The following is a 20,380-nucleotide window of genomic DNA, read 5'->3' as shown; positions in this document are numbered from 1 at the left end:
AGGGATAGGGTGGGGTGGGGAGGTTATTGAGGGTGGTAAATTTTGCCTACCCAGGGGGGTAAACTTGTTGATTCTGGATTTGTATATATTTGTTCTCATTGACTGACTGTGTTTGGTTCTGGTATACCGGTATCTGTTCATCATTAGTTGTCCATAAATAAGTGAAATGACTTTGTTATGTGCTATTAAAGTTGCCTGGGGTGAACGGGATGAAAAATGTTGGGAACTTCTGTCCTATTGTCTCTAACACCTCATATTCCACTTGGGTAGCTTACAACGCAACAGTGTCAACAGTGAATCCGCCAATGTCCAAACACCCCGCCCCCCCCCCCCCCCGCCTCTCTCTCCTGACCTCTCAATAGCCCCCCCATCTCTCTCCCTCTGGCTTTTCATTTCACTCCTCAACCAACTCCCTTTAGTCTCCTTTCCATCTCTAGCCTTTGTCACTTACTCGACCCATCAATCCCCCTCACCTGTATCCACCTATCACTCGTCAGGCTTTATCCAGCCGCCACCTCTCTTTTCCAGCTTTCTCTCCCCTACTTCGATCAGTCTGAAGGATCCCGACTTGAAATGTTGCTTTTCCATTCCTTCCACAGATGCTGCCTGACCCACTGGGTTACTCCAGCACTTTGTGTTTTACCCAAAGTACATACTTTAGTAGCACAAGTTTGCTGGCAATCACAGGGGTACTGCCGTGTCTGAATTTGTCTCCATCCATCATTTCCTACCTGCCATAGACACAAAAAGCTGGAGTAACTCAGCGGGACAGACAGCATCTCTGGAGAGAAGGAACGGGTGACGTCAAGGGTCGAGACCCTTCTTCAGACGAAGATTTGCAGTTGATTGATTGAAAGACACTGCCTGGATACAGGCCCTTCGGCCCACCCCGTCCATATCTAATGTTCTATGATATCCCACTTTCTCATCCACTCCCTACACATTAGGGGGAATGTACAGAGGCCGATTAGCCTACAATCCCGCACGTCTTTGGGGTGTGCGAGTAAACTGGAGCAAACCCACGCGGTCACGGGGATCGTGCAAACTCCGCACAGGCAGCACAAATCCAGGTCTCTGGCGCTGTGAGGCAGCAGCTCTACCAGCTGCGCCACTGTGCTGTTCTATATGACCAGGTGGTAACTTAACAGCAAGAAATACATGAGGCTGGTGAGTAGTTAAACTGTTACTTACTTTCATTCCCAGCAAGTTCTGGCTGAGTGATCAACACTTGGTTGGGAGTTCTTAAGTTAAACCACGCAAGAACTAATGGTCCGAAAAGTCTTTTTCATCAGGTTAAAAGAAGTCTGTAATGTAAAAGTACTTTTAGCTTTAACTTAAAGTGGAAGCTTTAAGATGCAATGAATATTCTTAGCTTAGAGCCTGTGACCCTGGGTACAGGTGCACCCAAGGGTGGTGTCGGGGTGGGTGGCCCCAGTCCACTGGCCTTCTGTACAAAGCAAGCATAGAATGCACGGAGTTTATCGAGGGAGAGTCGCATCGTTGCCAGTGATTTGTAGCCCCTTACAGCATGCAAGCCTTGACACACTCAATGGGCATCTATGCGGTTAGACCGAGACTCCAGCTGGGTCTGCAATTGTCTCCTGGCAAGATTGCTTTGCCAAGATTTCTTGTACTGTTTGGGACCACATCTGTACACCTCAGACGCAGTCTACACTAGGGAGTAGACCATCACACAAACCAACTTCCCTTCCATTGACTCCATCTACACCTCACGCTGCCTCGGCAAGGCCAGCAGCATCATCAAGGACCAGTCGCACCCCGGCCACTCCCACTTCTCCCCTCTCCCATCTGGCAAAAGGTACAGAAGTGTGAGAAAGCACACCTCCAGATTCAGGGACAGTTTCTTCCCAGCAGCTATCAGGCAACTGAACCATCCTACCACAACCAGAGAGCGGTGCTGAACTACTATCTACCTCATTGGTGACCCTCGGACTATCCTAGCTTGGACTTTGCTGGATTTACCTTGCACTAAACGTTATTGTTTTATCGTATAATGGCTCGATTGTAATTATTCTGCTGACCGGATAGCACGCAACAAAAGTCTTTCACTGTACCTCGGTACACGTGACAATAAACTAAATTATTCTGGAGGTTTATGGTTGGAGGAAACTCAGATATCCACACAGTACATTAAGGTCTCTACCTCGACCAACATTGAAAAATGACCCCTGATGCATACGCATACACCAAATCAGCTTTAAAGCAGCAGTAAAAAGCTTTATCACTCGGGTCTGATGTGCTTATATGCATCTCAGATCATATTTGTAACACAATGGACACCTTATTGATTTTTAATGTTTGTGACCGCACACTTTGACGTGTAAAAGTAAAAACTTCATCAGGATTAAGTTTCTTTCAACATGACTGTTAAAAATCAAGTTAATGCCTTTGATTTCCTGAAAATAAATCTTCTAATTCTAAACAAAGGAGGACAAAGAATTGACAGAGTACACAGGGGTTGGACAGGCTAGATGCAGGAAGATTGTTCCCGATGTTGGGGAAGTCCAGAACAAGGGGACACAGTTTAAGGATAAGGGGGAAATCTTTTAGGACCGAGATGAGGAAAACATTTTTCTCACAGAGAGTGGTGAATCTGTGGAATTCTCTGCCACAGAAGGTAGTTGAGGCCAGTTCATTGGATATATTTAAGAGGGAGCTAGATGCGGCCCTTGTGGCTAAAGGGATCAGGGGGTATGGAGAGAAGGCAGGTACAGGATACTGAGTTGGATGATCAGCCATGATCATATTGAATGGCAGTGCAGGCTCGAAGGGCCGAATAGCCTACTCCTGCACCTATTTTCTATGTTTCTATGTAGGAGTGTCTATAATCCAAAATAAATAATATCCACATCAGATAAAGCTCACAAACTCTCCTTAGAATGATCAATCATTGCAGTTGCTTGTGTGGTGTTTTGGCCAAATAATCTCAACAACAACTTCAGTTTTCCAGAAAGGATCATTCCACAAACATGTACATCGATTCATTCCCACGGACTTTGGAGTACATTGTTGTCACTTTAATAAGCATTTTTTCTCTTGCATGTAAAATACAGAGGTTGTAAGTTGGTAGTTTCTCCAAGCAAAAGACAGGTATCACTTATAATTATATTTAAAGGCACAAAGTGCTGGAGTAACTCAGTGGGTTTTCTTGAGACCACAGATAGGTGACGTTTCGGGTCGGGACCCTTCTTCAGACAAAATATATTACTTATATTGTCCGAAGAAAGGTCTCGACCCGAACCGCCACCCATTCCTCCTCTCCAGAGATGCTGCCTGTCCCGCTGAGTGAATCCGGCATTTTGTGTCTATCTTACTCACATTGTTATTTTACAGACTAATTCTATAGCAGCTGTTTTCATTGTTTTGCATATTCTAAATTAACCCATTTTGTTTAAATGTACAACCTGCTCAGGCCCTTGCCCAGGCTAATCATCCAGAAAAAATTGCAGCAATGGTCCAAATTGTACAAGTTAATTCCCTTCTCCCGAAATAAAATGCACAGATATTCAAAATGGCGGGGCAAATAAGCATTTAGATCACTTTTTCATATTTTCATCTGTCCTTACTTCACCCGTCAGCCTTGGATTGGCAAATGAATATACGATAGTTCAGCAACCCATCTTAAGTTCAGTCACAATCATTTACAATCCTTTCTTTTAACAATAGAAGACAGACACAAGCTCGAGGAGCAGAAACTAACCATCCTTTAAGAACGCATAAGTCCAAAAGCTTCCAGGGAATGTTGTTAAATGATCCCACGCCTTATGTTAGCCGACCTGCCTCCAGAGGATCTTCCTGGAAATCGGATGGCAGGGAATCCAGGCACGGCAGGCAACTGACCTGGCATGGAGTCTGGCGGGTCGAAGTGTGGTCTGAAAGGTGGCAGCGTTCCCGGAATTGGCCCCGATCCAGGTAGAAAGCGGTTGACCGGGTCTCCCCTGTGCTGGCAGCTGAGGGTGCTCGTCGTATTCGCCTCCAATGATGCCGGGCGGGTAGAACTGGCGCGGCTCAAACTGGAAGGGGTTAAAGGGACTCGGCTGCCCGGGAAACAAGGGCAAAGCCGGCGGCAAATACAACGGAAACCTCTGCAGCGTCTTTCTCCTCATCGCGTACTTCTCCTTGTAGAGCTTTGAAAAGAAATGGTGATGTTTAATTTAGAACATCAGCACAAACTAATGGCAGCATCTCTGGATAAAAAGGACAGGTGACGTCCACTGCTGGCACCATTCTTCGAATTGCGGACAGCCTGCCCATAAGATAGCTGGAGGAAAAGCACCTCATATTCCATTTGAGTAGCTTAAAACCTAAATATATGAACATCGAATTCTCCAATTTTATGTAACTAATCTACACACACCCCCTTGTCCTATTTGCCCCCCTCTCTTCCCTGTGCTTCATCTGGATTCACACCCGTGTTTACCCTCCCCCCCTATTCCTTCCTCTGGCTTCACAATTTTCACCTCTTTTATCCTTATCGCGCACCTTGTCTTTTCATGTCCGGCCTTTGCCCAACTATCTGACACCCCTCAGGTGTATCCACCCATCACTCACCAGGCTTTGTCCCCCCGTCCCCCCTCTAACTTTCTTTTTCCCCTCCCCCAGCACCACAATGAGTCTGAAGAAGGTTCCCAACCCCAAACGTTACCTAACCACGTACAAACTCTGCAGACAGCACACAAGGTCAGGATTGAACCCAGGTCTCTGGCACTGCCAGGCAGCGGCTCTACCAACTGCACCACAGTACATTTGAGAAATTTTCCAAAGATTACATTCTGCATCATCATCTTAACAACATCGTGATTTTGTAGACCGATCATACAATATTAATCAGTCTGAAGAAGATTTGGCCCGAAACGTTGCCTATTTCCTTCGCTCCATAGATGCTGCTGCACCCGCTGAGTTTCTCCAGCACTTTTGTCTACATACAATATTAATCTCCTTGTTGCTATAAGCACTCATGTTGGTGGTATGTCAAGCTGAGATCTATTGCAACCTCTGATATCAGCTTTACTGCATATCTTGATTGAACAGTACCTATTAGATCATTGAGCTGGGATTCATGGACACTGCTTCTATGAACCCAACGTGACTCTAATCTTTGCCTCACCACCACAACAAATGCACCCTGAAGCCCAATTGTTTCTCTCTTTTAACCCTGGGTATGTGAAGTAAATTATGACCAAAAAAAAATCATTACATTTAGACAGACACTCGATTCCCACTCATCTAATTGCGACTTTAAAATATTATTTGTGCAATGTCAAAACAAAATGGAATGGTCTACTTACTTTCTTCCAATCATGGCTGTTGCTTCTTGAATCTGTTTCAAAAAGAGGAAACTCAGTTTATAACACGGGCAATTAGAACATCACCAGAAGTTAGCTCCCAGAGCCTGCCCATGCCCCCTAGTTAACCACAAGCACAGCTCACTCAATAGATTGCTGACTGCATTTAAATATTAATTTCACGTTAGGAATTAGACAGATTGATAATAAGGTGTTTAAGAAGGAACTGCAGAAAATCGAAGGTACACAAAAGTGCTGGAGAAACTCAGCGGGTGCAGCAGCATCTATGGAGCGAAGGAAATAGGCAACGTTTCGGGCCGAAACCCAGAAGGAAATAGGCAACGTTTCGGGCCGAAACCCGGAAGGGTTTCAGCCCGAAACGTTGCCTATTTCCTTCAGGGTTTTGACCCGAAACGTTGTCTATTTCCTTCAGGGTTTCGACCCGAAACGTTGCCTATTTCCTTCAGGGTTACTACAGTCTTCAGTAGTAAATTTCCGATAAAAACACAGACACAAATGAACCATTAGCTCTCTGCTGCCATTACCCGGTAGAACAAAGCGGTACAGACACAGGCCCTTCGGCCCACAATGTTTGTGTCGAACGTGATGCCGAGGCCAACACTTAAATCTGCCTGCACGTGACTCGTATCGCCACATGTGGGACGACAGATGGCACAATGGGCTAAGTGTTCGGCTGGCAACCAGAAGGTAGCCGGTTCGAATCCCGCTTGGAGTGCATACTGTCGTTGTGTCCTTGGGCAAGACACTTCACCCACCTTTGCCTGTGTGTGAATGTGTGTGAGTGTGTGTGAGTGATTGGTGGTGGTCGGAGGGGCCGTAGGCGCAGATTGGCAGCCACGCTTCCGTCAGTCTGCCCCAGGGCAGCTGTGGCTACAGAAGTAGCTTACCACCACCGAGTGTGACTGAGGAGTGAATGAATAATGCGATGTAAAGCGCCTTGAGTATTAGAAAGGCGCTATATAAATCCCATCCATTATTATTATTATTATTCCCTGCATATCCACGTGCCCGTCCAAAAGTCTATCCAATGCCAGTGTCGTAAATCTGCCTCCACCACCACCACCCCCGGCAGCGGGTTCCGCACACCCACCACACTCTGTGTAAAAATCTAATCCTGCACATTCTCCTTTGAACTTCCTTGGCCCCTCTCGCCTAAAACGCTGCCCTCTAGTGTTTGATGTGACGGGATACGAGCAGGTTTCCAGGATTCAGATCACCGAAGGAAGAACAGTCAAAGTTAAAAGTTTTTTTTAACTTTTAGCTATAGTCGGAAGAAAGGAGAAAAAGCAAGAAAGAGAAAAAGTGAATAAATGAAAGAAAGGAGAGAGGAAAAGAAAAAATAAAGAATAAAAAAGGAAAAAAGTGTCGATATACCTGGCTCACATCCCTCCCCAGCCACCTCACTCAAGCCGCATTTAGATTTAAATCCAATGTTGTGTTGCACCATACTATCCTTGTAATAAATCGATGAATGGTGTCCATGTCTTCGATAAATGATCTGTTTTTTCTGCCAAGACAAGTCTAATATTTTCAAGATGTAGCTAGCGTCTAAAGAATATAAAATTAAGAGAGCATTTGCCTTTTACGATCCACCAATGTCCCCCTCACCTCTAAAGTCTCTCAGGTACAGAAATCGCCAAAGCAACTGGTCGTTGGTAGCGGCGTGAAGATCCCGGCAAACCGCGGAGAGAGACAAGATGGAGCACACGTCCAGGAGGCGGAAAATTCGCAACTTGAGTTCCAGAGGGAGAACCACTAGACCAAACACGTCGGGGAGATTCAAAGCTGCAGGGGGTAAAAATGTATAAAACAATGACCTCCGCGGCATGAAGAAAACTGCCATCCCTCTTCTCACAAAGAAGCCGATCTTCGTTTTGTTTTCCAAAGAGAAATAAAAGCTTTAAAATTCAACTACTTTCACCATCGTAGTATCTTTATTGCCATGCAAAATGTTTAAAATCTTAAAATAAATTAAAATTAAATAGTTTAAGAAGGAACCGCAGATGCTGGAAAAATCGAAGGTAGACAAAAATGCTGGAGAAACTCAGCGGGTGAGGCAGCATCTATGGAGCGAAGGAAATAGGCAATGTTTCGGGTTGAGACCCTTCGGCTCTCCCTCAGCCCACTGTCTCCGCCTCTTCCTTTCTTCTTCCCATCCCCCCCACCCTCACATCAGTCTGAAGAAGGGTCTCGACCCGAAACGTCGCCTATTTCCTTCGCTCCATTGCTGCAGTTCCTTCTTAAACAAAATGAAAAATGTTATAGGATGAGGTTTATTATTGTCATCTATAAACCAAGGCACTGTGACACAGCTGGTAGAGTTGCTGCCTTACAGTGCCATGGATCCGGGTTCAATCCCGACTATGGGTGCAGTCTGTATGGAGTTTGTACGTTCTCCCCGTCACTGCGTGGGTTTCCACCGGGTGCTCCGGTTTCCTCCCACACTCCAAAGGCTGAGTAGGTTAATTGGCTTCAGTAAAAATTGTAAATTGTCCCTAGTGTTTAGCATAGGGCATGTGTAGGGGGATGATTGCTGGAGGTTGTTAACTATGTGGGTCGAAGGGCCTGCATCCATGCTGTATCTCTAAAGTCTAAAGTAAAATCTGAAGGTGTACAGTGAGAAGCTTTTGCAATGCTATCCAATCAAATCATCTAATGCCATAAATGAATAGACAATAGACAATACGTGCAGGAGTAGGCCATTTGGCCCTTCAAGCCAGCACCGCCATTCAATGTGATCATGGCTGATCATCCCCAATCAGTACCCCGTTCCTGCCTTCTCCCCATATCCCCTGACTCCGCTATCTTTAAGAGACCTATCTAGCTCTCTCTTGAAAGTATCCAGAGAACCGGCCTCCGCTGAGGCAGAGAATTCCACAGACTCACAACTCTCTGTGTGAAAAAGTGGTTCCTCGCCTCCGTTCTAAATGGCTTACCCCTTATTCTTAAACTGTGGCACCTGGTTCTGTACTCCCCCAACATCGGGAACATGTTTCCTGGCTGTACCATGTCCGAACCCTTAATAATCTTATATGTTTCAATAAGATCCCCTCTCGTCCTTCTAAATTCCAGAGTACACAAGCCCAGCCGTCAAACTAAACACAAATGCAACAGGTAGAGCTAAGAGTGAATACCTGAGTGTAGAATATAGTTTCTTAGCTTTGTAACGTAACAGTTCAAGCAAAAAAATCCAATGTCTGCAATGAGGTTGGTTGGACAATCGGGATCGTACCCCAACTTATGGAAGGGCCGTTCGGAAGCCTGATGACAGCGGGGACGAAACTGCTCCCAAGTCTAGTGGTGCTCGCTTTCAAGCTTCTGTACCTTCTACCCGCTGGGAGCAGTGAGGAGGAGGAATGACCGGGGTGGGACAAGTCTTTGATTATGTTGGCTGCTTTACCGAGGCAGCGTGAAATGTAGATGGAGTCAATGGCGGGGGAAAGTCTGGTCTGTGTGATGGATTAGGCGACATCCACAACACTCTGCAAATTGTTACAGCCTTGGGCAGTGCTGCTCCCAAAACAAGCTGTGTTGTAACCTGTGTGGGAAGGATCTGCAGATGCTGGTTTACACTGATGATAGGCACAAAATGCTGGAGTAACTCAGCAGCATCTCAGACAGGCAGCATCTCAGGAGAGAAGTAATGAGTGACGTTTCGGGTCGAGACCCTTCTTCAGATGAAAGCTGACAGGATGTTTCCTATGGTACATACTAGAGGGGAAAATAAATATTTTCAACTAAAAGTATTCCATTGCTTGAACTCCTCTCCATCCCAGGAAATGAACTGGAAGGAAGGCAGAGGCTGAGGCTTTTACCTTGTCTGGCACTGGCAAGTAGAGGATATACCAGCTGATCCTTGAACATACAGGACAGTTTCTCTAGGTCTTTATATACTCGTGCTGCCTTCTCACCTTGCAAAATAAACAGAATGGGAACAATTAGGAACTATTGATAAATGAGAGAGTAAATTTGCTGAATTTACCAGACGATTAGACCAGAAATGCAATTTAACACTAACAATAGACAATAGACAATAGGTGCAGTGGACCATTCGGCCCTTCGAGCCAGCACCGTCATTCAATGTGATCATGGCTGATCATCCCCAATCAGTACCCCGTTCCTGCCTCCTCCCCATATCCCCTGACTCCACTACTTTTAAGAGCCCTATCTAGCTCTCTCTTGAAAGCATCCAGAGAACCCGCCTCCACCGCCCTCTGAGACAGAGAATTCCACAGACTCACCACTCTCTGTGAGAAAAAGTGTTTCCTCATCTCCGTTCTAAATGGCTTACTCCTTATTCTTAAACTGTGGCCCCTGGTTCTGGACTCCCCCAACATCGGGAACCTTGAGACAGATCTCAGTGCATCTAAATTAGTACAACCCAAGATAGACACAAAATGTTGGGGGAACTCAGCGGGACAGGCAGTATCTCTGGAGAGAAGGAATGGGCGAAGTTTCGAAACCCTACTTCAGATTTGGTTTCAGATTTCAAAATTAGTAAACTATCGTGCTATCAGTTTAATAGGGTCATTTCTTTATCAGGAGAGAGGAAAAATACGCCTTGCCATCAACCCAAATTACTTTCCTCAAAAGGATTTTTAGCTATTATACATTTGTTAGCATCTTATGTAGACAGTTCTTCATTATTAGATTTTGTAATCTCTTCTTTTAACACGATAGCTGCGTTCCTATGACTAAGGGGGGTGCCACAAATTAAATGTGTTAAAAATAGTTGGTGTAAAATCGTGCTTTATCCATTTATGGAAACACACGTTATAGCAGAAAGACCTGTAGTCAATTCTATATTTGATTTACTTGGTTAAAATATTTTTGAAATAGCAATGTCCCCTGCATTGAACTACCATAATTTTGCGTTGACAAGCCATATGTGGAAAATAGAAAATAGGTGCAGGAAGAGGTCATTCAGCCCTTCAAGCCAGCACTGCCATAGGGGTAAGAACAAAGCAAACCCATACGCATGCATACAAGCACATTCAAGGGGAAGACAATGTATGCCAATGACTGCTTCATCTATGAACTAGACTACTAACTCTAATAGACAATCGTGCTAAGCTTCATGGTAACATGAAAAATGTTTATGTACTGTCATGGTCGGTCCTAAGTAAATTTTATTAAAACAGATCACCTGATCGTTTCCCAACAACATGTGCCCAGCACGCCGACCGCGGATCGGGGACCCACGTGACCCCATCAGGAGGGCCGGTAAGCAGACTGGCTGCAGGAGGGCACAGTGCCTTGACGGGGGAGAGGGCCGCTGGAGGCCCTGCAGTTGCCTGGGGCTCGGCTGGACCCAGAGGCCGAGCACGTGGACCGGACGCGACCTGCAGCGGCGGAGGACACCGCGGCTACGATTGGCCAGGTCAGGACAACGGACCTTCATGGGCAGATCAAGATCCCTGCACTTACATCAACTGGGATTTGAAAATGGTGCCACACTGGAAACTGTGTACTGCCTCAATGTACTACTGCTGTACACTTGCACTGTATCTGAGATGCTTATCTAACATGTATCCATCTGCTTATATACAGTGATACTTGTACTGAAATGTATACAAGATTGAATTTCACCGTACCTCAGTACAAGTGACAAATAAAGTACCATACCATAAACATGAAAGCAAATGCAAGTGCCAATCGATGTGGTGGTTTAGTTCATGTCTAAGACTAGGTTAACACCTGTCAGCCTCGAATTTGGTATTTTCAAGTATTTTCAAGTTAGAAATTGAGCAAGAATAGCATTAATTCACAATCCATGTAGAGAATGCATAGCGCTGCCATTCAACTGAAGAAGGGTTTCGGCCCGAAACGTCGCCTATTTCCTTCGCTCCATAGATGCTGCTGCACCCGCTGAGTTTCCCCAGCAATTTTGTGTACCTGCTGCCATTCAACTATTACCTCAGCAAAAACAACCATGGCTTATTCATGGGTAGATAATAATGCTGGAAAAACTCAGCGGGTGAGTCAGCATCTATGGAGCGAAGGAATAGGTGACATTTCAGGTCGAGACCCTTCTTCAGACTGATATGGGGGTAAGGGGGTGGTGTCCTTCGCTCCATAGATGCTGACTCACCCGCTGAGTTTCTACAGCATTTTTATCGACCTTCGATTTTTCCAGCATCTGCAGTTCCTTCTTAAACATGGCTTATACAAAATGCTGGAGTAATTCAGCGGGACAGGCAGCATCGCTGGAGAGATGGAATGGATGACGTTTCGTTTGGCTTATTCATGTTACGTTCATACATTATATACGTTTTTCTGCTGATTTTCCGTAACTAAATAAAGATCAAAGCTTTATATTCCATTAATGTTACAAAATCAACACTTACCCTGTCTATTTGGGTGAACATAGGACACTGGAGATAACTGCACTTTCTTCACACTCTTGATGCTGTTGTTGATCTTCAATGTAGCTGAAGGAAACCATTGAAATGGGATCAGCACAGGGTAATACATGCGCAAGCAAATTAATATGTTAAACATCTTGCGTCATTCCACCTTTGATTGAGAAATCACACATAAGCCGAAGGAATTTTAGGTTAGAGTTTTAGTTTTGAGATACAGCGTGGAAACAGGCCCTTCTGCCCACCGGGTCCGTGCTGACCAGCGCTCCCCGCATATTAACACCATCCTACACCCACTAGGGACAATTTTTTACATTTACCAAGCCAATTAACCTACATACATGTACGTCTTTGGAGTGTGGGAGGAAACCGAAGATCTCGGAGAAAACCCACACAGGTCACGGGAAGAACGTACAAACTCCGTACAGACAACACCCGTAGTCGGGATCGATCCCAGGTCTCCCGCACCGCATTCGCTGTAAGGCAGCAACTCTGCTGCTGCGCCACTGTGCCACCCATAGTAATTGATAGTAACATGATGAAATATTAACACAATCTCCCCTCAAGGCTGGGGTGGGGAGGGGTAGCAAGCATGTCTGGCTGCTCAACACCCGGCATGAGATCTAACTATTCCTTTGGTTTATGTTTCATTCGCAAGAAGAAGAAGACGACAGTTACTGCAACACAAATAAAAGCCACTCAAGATAACGGGGGAAAGATTTAATAGGAATCTGAGGGGCAACGTTTTCACTCTGAGGGTGGTGGGTTTATGGAACGAGCTGCCTGGAGAGGTCATTGAAGCAGGCCCTATCACATTTACAACACACTTGGACAGGTAGATGATGGGAAAGGTTTAGACGGATACGGGCAAACGGGACTAGCTTAGATGAAGCATCTTGGTCGGCATGGTCAAGTGGGGCTGAAGGGGCTGTTTCTGTGCTATGTGGTTCCATTAACCAATACAGTTGACAAATGAACGAGGAACTCTTCATGAGAAAGCAGCGTGCAGTACCGTTGACTACGATCAGGTTTCCCATGGGGACACAGCTGAGTGTAGCAGACCCGTCTTCAGACAAGGGGTGAGTGTACTGCAATCTGTAGAGACCTCCATTCTTCCAATTCTCAGGCATCTGAACAACCTTTCTTCCAGAATCCTGGGAAGACAAGAACATTTTTGGTTTTTGCAACTTACTTTAATTTACTTTCGAGTCTCAAGCACAGGTTTCAGCGACAGAGGATAGGACATGCTCAATAGAAGTGCAAGATGTTCAAGAATGACTCAAGTGCCCCTTATAGTGACACCTCCTTCTATACCATAAAGCCCACCTGAAGCAACAATATTAAAATGCTGTTAAATAGACCAAAGTGCTGTAGTAACTCAGCGGGTCAGGCAGCATCTCTGGAGAACATGGATAGGTGGCGTTTCACGGAGTGCCGGAGTAACTCTGCGGGTCAGGCAGCATCTCTGGAGAACATGGATAGGTGGCGTTTCACGGAGTGCCGGAGTAACTCTGCGGGTCAGGCAGCATCTCTCGAGAACATGGAGAGGTTCGGCAGAGGTTCACCTGCACCTCCTCCAACCACATCTATTGCATCCGCTGCTCTAGATATCAGTTGCTCTACATCGGTGAGACCAAGCGTAGGCTTGGCGATTACTTTGCCGAACACCTCCGCTCAGTTCGCAAAAACCAACCTGACCTCCCGGTGGCTCAGCACTTCAACTCCCCCTCCCATTCCCAATCGACCTTTCTATCCTGGGCCTCCTCCATGGCCAGAGTGAGGACCACCGTAAATTGGAGGAGCAGCACCTCATATTCCGCTTGGGCAGTTTACACCCCAGCGGGATGAACATTGACTTCTCTAATTTCAGGTAGTCCTTAGTTTCTCCTCCCCTTCTCAGCTCTCCCTCAGCCACTTGGCTCCACCTCTTCCTTTCTTCCTCCCACCCCCTCACCCTCACATCAGTCTGAAGAAGGGTTTCGACCCGAAACGTTGCCTATTTCCTTCGCTCCATAGATGCTGCTGCACCCGCTGAGTTTCTCCAGCATTTTTGTCTAGCTGGGACATGTTGGCCGGTGTGAGCAAGTTGGGCTGAAGGGCCTGTTTCCACATTGTATCACTCTATGACTTTATATTGTCTGGTTAGCACGTAACAAAAGCTTTTTACTGTACCACAGTACACGTGACAATAAACTAAATTGTAGCAACTTCTTTTGAAAGGTCTCACATTGGCAGACCCTCATGCCCCTGTCCCACTTAGGCGATTGTTTAGGCAACTACAGGTGACTAGGCTATCGCCACATGGTCGCGTGGATGACGCCTGTATGGTTGTGGGTAGTCTTCTCAGTCACCCAAAGAATCGTAGCATTTTTCGGGTCGCCGCTGGACTTTGAAATGTTCAAAACTTTTCCGCGACAGTGGGTTTGACGCCAATGGTTGTAGCTTGTCTTCTCCTGACGTACATGCGGTCGTAGGTAGTCGCCAGGATGCCGTAGGTTGTCACCGGTGCTGACTCGGTGAATTCCATTGGCGACTACCTACGTCAACCTCTGTCAACCGGCGACTTAATTGTCTTCCGTTGTCGCCGACAGGGTCGTTGTTTGTCGCGGCCGGACGTAGGTTGTTGTCGATGTGGTCACAGGTGGATGTCCTAATAGGTCGTCGGTTGTGGTTAGCTTGCCGTAGCTCGACGTCGACTAGGTGGTAGGTTGTTGTAGACATTGTCGTAGGGGGGGTCCAGTCGCCAGTTTTTCGGCAACCTGCTACGACTATGACAGTCGCCGGCAATCGCCCCAAAAAAATCGCCTAAGTGGGACAGGCCCATCACTCTTTAAATTGTACTTGGACGTCTTCACAGAGATTAGTTTTCCTTGGCATTATGTTCGGCACACATATTGTGGGCCGAAGAGCCTGTGCTGTATTGTTCTATGTTCTATAACGTCGGAAAATGCAAGAACACTTCTCAATGTCTTGTGGACTGGTCAGTTAGAAAACCAGCAGAAGTACTGCCCATTTCCCATCCAGAGAGTTTAATTGTCATATGAACCGAAAATGGAACAATGGAATTCCATTTACAAGGTTAATTCCCGGGATGGCGGGACTGTCATATGCTGAGAGAATGCTGAGAGAATGCAGCAGCTGGGCTTGTACACTCTGGAGTTTAGAAGGACGAGAGGTGATCTCATTGAAACATATAAGATTGTTAAGGGCTTGGACATGCTAGAGGCAGGAAAGATGTTCCCGATGTTGGGGGAGTCCAGAACCAGGGGCCACAGTTTAAGAATAAGTAGTAAGCCATTTAGAACGGAGACGAGGAAACACTTTTTTCTCACAGAGAGTGGCGAGTCGGTGGAATTCTCTGCCTCAGAGGGCGGTGAGGCGGGTTCTCTGGATGCTTTCAAGGGACAGCTCTTAAAAATAGCGGAGTTAGGGGATATGGGGAGAAGGCAGGAACGGGGTACTGATTGGGGATGATCAGCCATGATCACCTTGAATGGCGGTGCTGGCTCAAAGGGCCGAATGGCCTACTCCTGCACCATTGTCTAGCACCCCTACCCTGTAAAACTCTAAACCCGCTACAGAAACAGCAAGCTCTAGCTTGCTGCCTAATGCACTCAACAGTGCCCGAGCGTTGGACCAGTGGAGCGAGATGTCCGTCGGGGAATGTTACCGACTGGCCCGCTGCAGACTGCAGGAGTACGTGCTGAGGGACGTACTGAAGCTCGATGCCGCCAACGCCCTGGCTCGGTGGGGGAGGACCACAGTCTAGGCTCCTTCCGCTGCTGGACATGGGGGTCAGAGTGTGGTGGAGACGCCCCTCAAAATAAGGGAAGGGATTCCACGCCGTGGGCCACATGAATGGCAAGGGTGGGGAATAAATTTGTGAAATTTGAGCAATGTATGTAAACTGTATTTAATATTTTGTACAGCTACCGAAAATGTCGGATGAATTTTTTGCACGGTTCATGTATTGTATATATTTATTACCTGATTAAAGTCTATTTGAAATAAATTTAAAAAATGCACTCAACAGTGTGGGAGGAACTAAGTCTAAGTAACAAGTAAGAATGAGCGTTTGTCATCTGCCAATCGCCCCCCCCACCCTTCCCCTCACCTGCATCCACCTATCACTTGCCAGGCTTTGTTCCACCCCCACCTCTCTTTTCCAACAATCTTTCTCTCCCCAATAATCAGGCTGAAGGGTCAGGATGAGAAATGTTACCTCTCCACAGATGCTGCCTGACCCACTGCATTAGTCCAGCACTTTGTGTTCTATACCATCATAGTTGTGGCCTATCTAGCCAACAGAAAATGTCCCGATTTTAAATGGTTTTTGCTTGTTTTGTAAATTTGTTTCAGAAAACATGATCTGACTTGATCTGAAATGTAATAGGCCGTTGTTAAAATATGTATCAAGGATCTGTACAGCCTCAGTATTTTCTAAAATTCTGGCTATTAAAGTGGGAGATATTTGCTCTATGAATGGAAAAAAAAAGGAAAAAAAAGAGCGTTTGCGCGCATGACCAAAGCAGGTGTTAAATTGAATGTTGAGGTTGTTTACCTGTGGGATGTAGCCTGCCTCCAGCATTAGTAGGTGGAGCACCACAATCAGTGCGTCTTTATGGTCTGCGCACTGCGCTGATTGGTAAAGTGTTTCTAATGAATGTGGCACCTTGCCGCCTGTAGCTTCGCTGCACAGCATGGGCTCGCGTGGATACTGGGCTTCCTCCAACGCCACAGACATGTCTTCAGTGGATGAAATGGGGAAGTTGGCTTCAGGCCACTGAGCCATGGGAGGTCCGCCCACGCCACTCTCGAGGGCCTGACACCGAAGAGCACTGGAGCATGAAGGTTTCTCCCTGACGTTCAAGACCTCAGGGAAGGTAGATGCAGAGGCAGACACAGCCAAGGAATCCGGTAGTATTAAGCAGATCAAATCTCCAGAGACAATTCCAATGGATACCATAGTTTCATTGTCATCGGTCAGAATATCTTTCCCATTTAGACTGATGTTAAACTCGGTACCGGAACTGTAAAGAGAGCACAAAGATATTTCTAAGCCGTTCAAACTTCAAATGCATAGAAAATTAATATACAAACTGTTCCTGTTTTTGATTGAAAGGTATAGCAGGGAAACAGGCCCTTCGGCCCACTGTCCATGCCGAACATCGATTACCCATTCATAATAGTTCTATGGTAGACAAAAGTGCTGGAGAAACTCAGCGGGTGCAGCAGCATCTATGGAGCGAAGGAAATAGGGTTTCGGCCCGAAACGTTGCCTATTTCCTTCAGGGTATCGGCCTGAAACGTTGCCTATTCCCTTTGCTCCATAGATGCTGCTGCACCCGCTGAGTTTATCCAGCACTTTTGTCTACCTTCGATTTTCCAGCATCTGCAGTTCCTTCTTAAACATAATAGTTCTATGTTATCCCACCTTTGCATCCACTCCCTACACACTCGGGGCAAGTAACGTACAAACCCGCACGTACGTCTTTGGGATCTGGGAGGAAACCGGAGCACCTGGAACAAATCCACGCAGTCACTGGGAGAATGTACATGCTCCACACAGACAGCACCCGAGGTCGGGATCGAACCCGGGTCTCGGGCGTTGAGGCAGCATCTATACCAGCTGTGCTATTGTTGAAAACTAAGAAACAACAAATTGATTTAAACAAGCATCTGCAGTTCTTTCCCACGATATTATTCCATTCCATATTGGCAGTATTAGCAACGGGGTGGGAGATTGCAACCTTCACGTAGTCTGCCCTGTTTCGACTAAAGCCATCAACCCGACGTGCACAACCAAGATCAAATAGAACAAGTTGACCTACAGCTTCAGGCTGTGCACGCCATAAGCAAGAAAAAGAAGTAGTATTAGCAACCAAAATCATTGACAATGGAAGCCATGTCCTCGCTTGGTCTAACTTACTCGTAGCCCATTGATGGCAGGAAGGAGTTGGCGATCTTGACGCGCAGGTCCCCGAGAGTGGGCTCGTCCTCCTCCAGCTCCACCCAGCCTCTCTGTCTCTGGATACGCACGCGCAGCTTCATTGCAGCCGATTCAACATGAAGATGTCAACTGCTGTGGGAGGAGAAGAGTTTGTTTAAGAAGGAGCTGCAGATGCTGGTAAAATCGAAGGTAGACACTAAACCTCAGCGGGTGAGGCAGCATCCACGGAGAGAAGAATTGGTGACGTTTCAGGTCGAGACCCTTCTTCAGACCAATGTTAGGGGAGGGGTATAGGACAAAGAAAGAATGTTGGCGGAGACTAGTGGGAGAACTGGAAAGGGAGGTGGGGGAGGAATGAAGAGAGAGAGCAAGGGCTACCTGAAGTTCTCTAACTAAGTCAATGTTCATACTGTTGGGGTGCAAACTAACCAGCGAAATATGAGGTGCTGTTCGTCCAATTTATGCTGGGCCTCATTCTGACAATGGAGGCGGCCCAGGGCACAAAAGGTCAGATTGGGAATTGGGAATGGGAGGGGGAGTTGAAGTGCTGGGCCAACGGGAGTTCAGCTTGGTTAAGACGGACTGAGCGAAGGTGTTCAGCGAAGCGATCGCCGAGCCTGCGCTTGGTCTCGCCGATGTAGAGAAGTTGACACCTGGAACAGCGGATGCAGTAGAGGAGGTTGGAGGAGGTGCAAGTGAACCTCTGCCTCACCTTGAAAGACTGTTTGGGTCCTTGGATGGTCGAGGGGGGGGGAGGTAAATGGACAGGTGTTGCATCTCCTGCAGTTGCTGGTTGTAGGGGAAAGTGCCTGGGGAGGGGGTGGTTTGGCTGGGAAGGGACGAGTTGACCAGGGGGTTTGGGAAGATGTGGCCAGTAGTGGGATCCCTTTGGAGGTGGCGACAATTTGGAGGATTATATGTTGTATACAACGGCTGATGGGGTGGAAGGTGAGGACAAGGGGGCTCTGTCCTTGTTACGAGAGGGGGAAGGGGGAGGGGGAGTGAGAGCGGAGCTGCGGGATATTGAGGAGACCCTAGTGAGAGCCTCATCTATAATCAAAGTCAAAGTCAAATTTAGTTGTCACATGGAGAAGAGATTGGGTGGGCAGAGAAAAAGGAAGAATTCCAGAATTAAAAATAAGATAAATATTAAGAGAAAATGGCAAAATATTAAATATTTAAAAACAGCATTTATATTATAAAAATAACCATATTGCTCGCTCCAAATCCCTAAATTTCTGTCAACCCCCACCCCACAAGGACCTTGCACCAAACGTTATTCTCTCACCAAGTATCATCTAAATGGATCGATTGTACTCGTGTTTGTCTTTCTGCTGACTGGTTAGCACGCAACATAAAGCTTTTCACTGCACCTCAGTACATGTGACAATAAACTCAATTAAACGGAACAAGGTACGTCAGGGAGAGCAGGGTGGCAGCCACCGCTGACTTACAGGAATCCTCCAGAGAGGTTTCACTTTCTTTTTTTTTTGCACTCAACATTTATTAACAAGACGAAGTGCACGCACAAACAGCATATACAAATCACCCAGCAGCTGTCAGCAGCACATCAGATCATCCTCGAGTTCTGTCGCAGAAGCATCACATTCACAGGTTTCACTTTCATTTTGGAAGTTGATTGTGTACACAGAAAGCAACTCACCCATCACACCCCCCACAGCCGTTGCACTAAGGACCTTTTTGGTTTTATTTGCATCGGTATTATGATCGCTAATTGTCGGAGCAAAATGGAAAGGCACACGGAGTTGGTGCTCGATGTAACGGACGGTTTATTAACGCCGGCGTGCACTCGGTAGATCAGTCTCCTGCTGCGCACCAATTTTAATAAATCACCCGAAGGTAGACAAAAGTGCTGGAGAAACTCAGCGGGTGCAGCAGCAGCATCTATGGAGTGAAGGAAATAGGCAACGTTTCGGGCTGAAACCCTTCTTCAGACTTTTAATAAATCATCCGTTACTTCGAACACCAACTCCAATGGCCTTTCATTTGCCCGTACACTAATTGATTATTTTCCTTTTAAAATATTATCTACGAGCATTGTGTTTACAGGCCTGTTACGCGGCTGCAAGTAAGAATCCTAGTTCCCTAGCCCGTGCATGACAATTAGAAACATAGACAATAGGTGCAGGAGTAGCCCATTCAGCCCTTCGTGCCAGCATCGCCATTCAATATGATCATGGCTGATCATCTAGGGTTGGGCCGAAGTGCCTGATTCAACGCTGTGGATGGAACAGCACGGGCAGGTTGGGCCGAAGGGCCTGTTTCTACACCGTGGATGGGGCAGCACAGGCAGGTTGGGCTGAAGGGCCTGTTTCCACGCAGTGGATGGGACAACACGGGCAGGTTGGTCCGAAGGTCCAGTTTCCATGCCGTAGATGGGCTAGCACGGGCAGGTTGGGCCGAAGGGCCCGTTCCCACGCCGCAGATGGGCTAGCACGGGCAGGTTGGGCCGAAGGGCCTGTTTACACGCCGCAGATGTACTAGCACGGGCAGGTTGGGCCGATCTCCACGCGGTAGACGGGACAGCACGGGCAGGTTGGGCCGAAGGTGCTGTCTCCGCGCTGTGTGACTCTAGTACAGCACGGACACAGGCCCTTCGGCCTGGGCCTCTCCGCCCCCAAGCGGCACCACACTACTCACCGGTGTAGACAGACAGCAGGCCGACCCTGTGCTCTCTCCTCTCCTGTGTCCTCTCCCCTCCCCTCAGCCCCGATCCCGGC

General features: G+C 46.9%; 1 protein-coding gene across 1 annotated transcript; it reads right to left on the bottom strand.

Annotated features, from left to right (window-relative positions):
- Nucleotides 1-2,997: 2,997 nt before the first annotated feature.
- On the bottom strand, nucleotides 2,998-20,322 carry fbxo7 (F-box protein 7). Its single transcript, XM_033037459.1, is given in 10 exon segments — nucleotides 2,998-3,964; nucleotides 3,966-4,148; nucleotides 5,310-5,341; nucleotides 6,936-7,112; nucleotides 9,143-9,238; nucleotides 11,675-11,758; nucleotides 12,702-12,843; nucleotides 16,251-16,719; nucleotides 17,619-17,768; nucleotides 20,301-20,322. Coding segments are annotated over 9 exon segments (1,503 nt in total). The 5' UTR covers nucleotides 17,741-17,768; nucleotides 20,301-20,322; the 3' UTR covers nucleotides 2,998-3,766.
- Between the last annotated feature and the right edge of the window lie 58 nt (nucleotides 20,323-20,380).

The sequence above is a fragment of the Amblyraja radiata genome, chromosome 19 (genome assembly GCF_010909765.2).
Source record: "Amblyraja radiata isolate CabotCenter1 chromosome 19, sAmbRad1.1.pri, whole genome shotgun sequence".
NCBI classification, from domain to species: Eukaryota; Metazoa; Chordata; class Chondrichthyes; order Rajiformes; family Rajidae; genus Amblyraja; species Amblyraja radiata.
This window is presented reverse-complemented; position numbering and strand designations above follow the sequence as displayed.